This window comes from Dendroctonus ponderosae, unplaced genomic scaffold (genome assembly GCF_020466585.1).
Source record: "Dendroctonus ponderosae isolate FM_Combo_2020 unplaced genomic scaffold, Dpon_F_20191213v2 Dpon_F_20191213_11, whole genome shotgun sequence".
NCBI lineage: Eukaryota > Metazoa > Arthropoda > Insecta > Coleoptera > Curculionidae > Dendroctonus > Dendroctonus ponderosae.
Window position 1 is genome coordinate 4,293,827 of NW_026017213.1, and position 6,410 is coordinate 4,300,236.

Here is a 6,410-nt window from a genome sequence, read left to right on the forward strand (position 1 = left end):
AGTTTCACTTTTGTGCCATCATCAGGAAATGTTTGCCAAGTTTTTCAACTAGTGCAGATTTTTTTTCTAAGGATTATGTTTTCTTATGCGGAGTGTTTTCACACATTTTACGACTGGCCAAAAGCTCGAAGAACCCAGAAGTTTCAAGCGATTGCCACGAAAGTTTAACTTTGTTGTCACTTGTCGATTCAAAAACCTGAATAATTCAGCTGTAGTTTATAGTTTTTAAACTTTGCATGGAAAATTCGTCGGTTATAGTGAAAACATGAGATTTTTCCAAATTTGGTGGAAATATTTCGGGATTTTTCAGTAAAGTCTTCAAGTAGAAAGCATTTTCCGTATATAAATGTACCGTTTTCAACTGCTAACAAACCTCCAATGAACTTATTGATCAAATTTCAAGTTTAGCAGGAATATTTGCCACTTTATGTCTCAGCCACTAAATATTTAACATATTTCACAAAGATTTTCGACTTTTGCTAGAAAAACGAGCAAATTAATGCCAGTTTTAATCCAAAACAATCATCAAAGAGTTGAAATTACACTCAATTTCCAGTACAAATCCAAATTTTGAAACCGCAGTTGAAAGAATTGACGCTTTTCACAAAACAAAAGCATTTTCATTTCAAAGTGCGTAGATTGACGCATTGAAACCCCGATAAAAACGGTTCAATCAACTGAATGATTAGGTTGATGTTGAGCAATAAACAGTACTCCGAAAGCGGAGATCATTTAAAGGAAAAACCGCGTTAATTGGCTCCAGAAGTGCATTTATGGACGTTCGTGCGTCCTGATGCATGTTTGCGCCTTGCAAAAAATACACGAACATTTCAAGTTATTATTATTATTATTATTACGTCAATAGAAGGGTGAAAAACATGGACCAACAACAAATCCAGCCGAAATGAGGTCATGGTTCTTAGCCGCATTAATAAACCATTCATCGTCAACGTTTCACAGCCACTCTTCTTCTTCCTCCCCATCAACTCGGATTTGCGGTATCAACAATTCCGGCGGCATAAACAATAAAGATCCCAACTGAACCGCCTGAATCGAAAGTACGACTACAATAAGCTCCAAGTAGGAGTAGTAGGGAGGTTAATCTACTATAGTCACCGATTGTGTACAGTAATTTTCAAAAGTGCTGTTTTATCAGTACGATAAGGCGCAAAGTGGGCTCGATCGGGACGCAATGTTTTAGAAGCAGTGTGTTGCATGTGAACAGTGTTTAAGAGGATTTAAAAGCATCAAACAGTAAGTACTGCGCTAAAAGCAACTGAAAGTCCGTCTTAAGAAATCGACTGGAGTTTTTTCCAGTGAACTGTTTCAGACAGAACTCACTATTACAAAACACGAATGGTCAACGAGACCAGTTAAACGCTCTTGTTCTTGCATTAAATCAAAGTTCAAGACACCGAACAAGTTGGGCAATTTCAATTGAAGCTAACGTTGTCGCAGACTGGAGCGGCAAATTTCGAAAAAAACCCACAAAAATTTCACAACGCGCTTTGTTAACCCGCCAGACCAACATTAATGCTAATAATTGATTTTGCATTTTTCCACTGCTTTACCATTAGTTGGCCAATTTCTTCATATTTAGTTACCGATAATTGTTCCATATCCGACCGAGTTTAACCTTCCCAGTCGAAATTCGAATGGATTTTGAAACCCACTCCATGTCCAATTAACGTCCGAACGAAAAAAGCGCGCAATAACAATTGCAACTCATGCAGCTTTATGCATGGCAGAACATGTTTCAGTCGCTCATAAAGTGGCTCCTGGTGTTCATCATCAAACACGCCCCAGGGAGAAACCTCCGCCTTTAATAGTTGGCTACTTGTTGCGCCAATAGTCTAGCAAACATAGAATCTTTGTACAAACGTAGAATCGAACTGCAATTCTTCAGCAGCGCTCTCTCACCTTCACCTACTTTTAGAAGAAAAACCACCCAAAGACATGCTGAAACCGGTGGCCAGCTTTATGGATATGTGATCAAGGTTGACCAAGCGCAGAGTGTGTGGCAATCAATGAAACCAACGAGCTGCCACACGTAGATAATAAGCAAATTGACTAATTTCCAGGGCTGAATGATGGAGTTTTCGGTACTTACCCTCCTCCTGCTGGCCGTTGGCGCGCTTACCATCCTGTTCTTCTTCCTGGATCTGATCTGGAGTCTGCTGCAGGTGGCCAGGGCCGTGCTCGCCCCATTGTTTCTACCCAACGAAGAGAACGCGTTGGCTCGCAAATACGGGGCATGGGCATGTAAGTTGGCTGCAATTTGAAAAAAATTATCAATCAGTTTTTTTGCTGCAGATTCGTTTCTATTTGGCCTGTACGCGCGCGGACTTTGAACTTCAAAGTGCTGATATTGTTAATGCTTGCATGAATTATTTCTCGCGCGTTAATAAATGCAAATCAAAATGGAAATTCGCCGGTCTACTTACGCACTAACTGACTGTGCTTTCAAAAAGGAAAGCAGTAAATTTGTGTTTTTTTGGCAAAATGCTTGCGATTATCTAACAAGTGTTCTTTGACAAAAAGGCACAAAGTGGAAACTAAGTAAATTTGAAGCCTTTTGCGTCTTTACAAAAAAAACACTAAGCTCTAATTAGAAGTCTGCACCAGTTCAACTTCAATTCCCCGACGATGGCCCAAAAGAGAAACAAGGTTCACATAACTTGCAAAGTGTCTATGACTCTTCTGGCAACTCATTCAATGCTTGGCTGTGAGCAATAGTCAAAAATCCCAAAAAATCTCTGATGATGACCCGAAAGCGAAACTTTGGGGGGTACCACGACTTTCCCAATTCAACATTTTTCTATTGACAACCATTTATTTCCTCTAGTGTTCCAAGAACGCAACAGTGCAGAGAGAAGTGTTACAGAATAAATTTCTCTAAAAATCCCTGATGATGATGATGATAGAAAAGCCAAACTTTCAGGCCCCAAGCAACTGACGTTTCTCTGCAAAAGGTTGCTAATACCAATCTTTTATCTGAAAAAATGAAATTTTAATGAGCCTTGTCGCCAACGAAATGAACCGAATTGTTGAAACATGTCAAAAAATCCCTGATGAGGCCACAAAACCGAAACTTTCGGGGCTCGTAGAAGCAACTTTTTTCAACAACAGGTTACCAATGCCAATCCTTTACCTCAAAGAACTCAATTTTGAAGAGCAAAGTTTGCACACCATGTTGCCAAACAATGAGCGAAATAAAAAAAATGGCCCACCTATTCCTAATGATGGCATACAACCGAAACTTTCAAGGTTCATACAACTGACTTCGCTCTACAATAAAGGCTGTTAATCGCAAGCTTTTCTGCCTTCGGATTATTAACTAAAGCGGTCTTAAGAAAGAAAGTATTCGCGCCGTGTTGCCGACAAACTAAGCTGAACTCAAAAAATTCACAACAAAATGCTGAAAATCACATAAAGCGAAAATTTCAGCGCTCATACACTGCTTACCTTGCTCTACAAGACGCTGTTAATGATTTTTTTTATTTCTTTAGATGTTGAACTGAAGTACTTTTAAAGAGAGAAGTTTGCACGCCTTGTTGCCGATAAACTGAGCCAAACTCAAAAAAATTCCAAAAAAACTCTGAAAATCACAGAACAACGCCTCTTGCCCTACAAGACGTTGTTAATCGCAAGCTTTTACCTCTTAGGATAATCAACTAACGCAACCTTAAAGTAGGAAGCTTGCAATTGCAAATTCAAAAAATCTTAAAAAAGCCCTGACGATCACAGAAAAACGAAACTTTCGAGACTCCAACCTTGCTCTATAAAACGCTGTTAATGGCAAGCTTTTACCTTTTCATATTATTCAACTAAAGCAATCTTGAAAAAGGAAGTTTGCACAGCCCAAATGCTTGTGAAGCGAATGAAACAGCTTCAAAACGTTCTCAAAAAATTCTTCACTGGGCTTTCACAGCTTTCAGTTTCAAGAATGGTAGCAAAAAGTAACTCACAGGAAAAAATGTATCCAAATTTAAAAAAGATAGAGAATTAATCTTGTCAAAGTTCCAGTTCTTCAATAAACCAATTTGAAGTTTCGACTTTTCAAAAAACCTCCAAAAGTCGGCGCACAAACAAACCTCTCAATTTGAACAAAATAAATTCACTTCACTTACTTTATTCACAGCCAATATATTCATTGCAAAAGGCGTTTTTTCAAATATTTTTTTTTGGATTTCGACTCAAAATGGAGAAACAGGGACAATTCCGAAAAAAGTAAACCTTGTGTACTTCAAATGCCTTAGAAGAAATTCGTTGCGAAGAAAACGCTCCCAAATCTGTCTTTTGATAGTCGATTTCCAAAAAATTCATTCAACATTCAGAACACCCAGTGCGGCAAGGCAAAGTTGCGATTTAACAAAACTGACAATACGAAAAATTTCTTGAAAAATCCCCAATAAAGGCACAAAAGCCAAACTTTCAGCATTGAAACAACCAACTTTAGACTACACAATGCCATCACATGAACGTTTCCAGCTCTACCAACAAACAGAAGAAACGGTTTCGGAAAGAGCGAGTTTTCCAAAACTGCCAGCAGATTATCGAGTAAATGTCCCTTAAAAAATGGCACAAAAGCGATCTTTTTGCTATAAATAAAAAACAATTGTTACAACAATTAGAGGCAATTAAACGGCAATTAGTATAAGTAAGCAACGAACGATACTTGTGGGGAAAACATGGTTTGTGTGTGAAATTACACGATCGTAATCGAGCAGAGGCCAAATATCGCGTAATTGAAATGACATGACTAAAAAACTTCCTTAAGACCGTCCAGGTATAGAAAATCTGGAACAAACAATCCCCAACCAAGAACACCAACACTGAAAAGGCAAATATGCATGAATAATTTGTTAATAATAACCAACTTGAACTTTACTGGTAATAAATGTTTTGCCATTCACCTACCGACAATAACACACATCAGTAGAAGAACGAGCGCTGAAACCCATTGGATGTGGCAAAATTGCTTAATGGAATGAAATATTGCAATAATAAATGCAAATTTTGTAATGGTAGAGTAGGCAATAATTTCCAATGAGGACCGAGAGAAATCACACAAAGGAAGATCTGTTTAGGAACCATTGGCAAAAAAAGTGAAACTCCCACAAGAACCTAAAAATTGTATATATTGCACAATGATGATTAATGGAAAATTGCTGATATAAGTGGGTTGAGCCTGAAAACAACACTCCCGAAACCTGCACCTTATTTCCCCATGTTTTACGCCATCCTAAAGGGCCTGAGAATAGCAGATCACATTTGTACCCTCTCGTATTAATGAAATTCTTAATTTTTTAGTAATTACTGGTTCAACTGACGGTATTGGAAAAGCCTACGCATTCGAGCTGGCTAAAAGAGGAGTGAACGTGATCCTGGTGAGCCGAAGCCTGGAAAAGCTGAGCCGAACTCAAAAGGAAATCGGTTGGTAAGTGCGCGCATTCCCGACAATTCACTCAATCAATGAATTTCCAGAAAGTCTTCATCACGTGAAGACCAAGATTATCCAAGCGGATTTCTCCTTGGGCAAAAAGGCCGTGGATGCGGTCAAAGAGGCGGTAGGAACCGTGCATGTGGGAATTCTCGGTAAGAACAAAGCCGCCTCGATGTGTGCAAAAGCACTAATTGGACTCTGATTGCACAATTTAAAGAGAAAATCACTTTTTCATAAGCCATGTGAAACCGCGCCGGATGATCGAATAATGGTAATTAATTGTTAACCGAACATCGACAAGTCGGTTACTTCAACGGGAAATATGGCGAAAAAACACTAATATTAAACAATTTCCAATTACTCAGTTTGGAGGCAGTTTTTAAATTTCATTGATGCACGACGGCGTCAAAAGTCAAAAGGCGCCGATGCGGTATTATAATTTAAAAAATTTCTCGGAACTCCTCGTACGACGTGGGGTTCTTCAAAGCCCACATTCATCCCGGCGAAACAATATTGTCGAAAACCGATCGATCGCTCAATTATCCGGCTCCTCGCGAAAAAAGTAACTTGTTCTATATTTAGCGTTTAGTTCCAAAACAAGACGAAAAATAAGCTAGGTAAGTAATTTACTAAAATTTACTTATTTACATACATAATACCTGATTAGAATTTTTTAAAAATATTTTACAGACATTAAAATAATCTAGATGGTGTAGATACTTATTATTGCGTCATTTGCTAGTTCTGTCACTATTACGGCGGATTATTTTCACTTTGCTTACCTTGTAGATAATATTTTTACTAACACTTTTTCTTAGTGGTGTTTGCTGCGGAAAATCGTTGTTCTATGAATATTCACTCATTTAGAGTTTACCTATTTTGGGGCCATTTAAGCCATTTAATCCACTTCTTGTTCGATTTTGTATTTTTGGAAGTTTCATATCTGTGTAACTAGTCATTCTGA

The 6,410-nt window shown here is 38.2% G+C and overlaps 1 protein-coding gene across 1 annotated transcript in view; it reads left to right on the top strand.

Annotated features, from left to right (window-relative positions):
• Positions 1-961: 961 nt before the first annotated feature.
• Positions 962-6,410, top strand: part of LOC109534741 (hydroxysteroid dehydrogenase-like protein 1) — a 7,990-nt gene continuing 2,541 nt past the window's right edge. The window contains exons 1-4 of the mRNA XM_019900512.2: positions 962-1,254; positions 2,082-2,262; positions 5,314-5,436; positions 5,488-5,598. Of these exons, the coding sequence (XP_019756071.2) occupies positions 2,088-2,262; positions 5,314-5,436; positions 5,488-5,598 (409 nt within the window). The 5' untranslated portion in view covers positions 962-1,254; positions 2,082-2,087. The remainder of the gene's footprint in view (positions 1,255-2,081; positions 2,263-5,313; positions 5,437-5,487; positions 5,599-6,410) is intronic.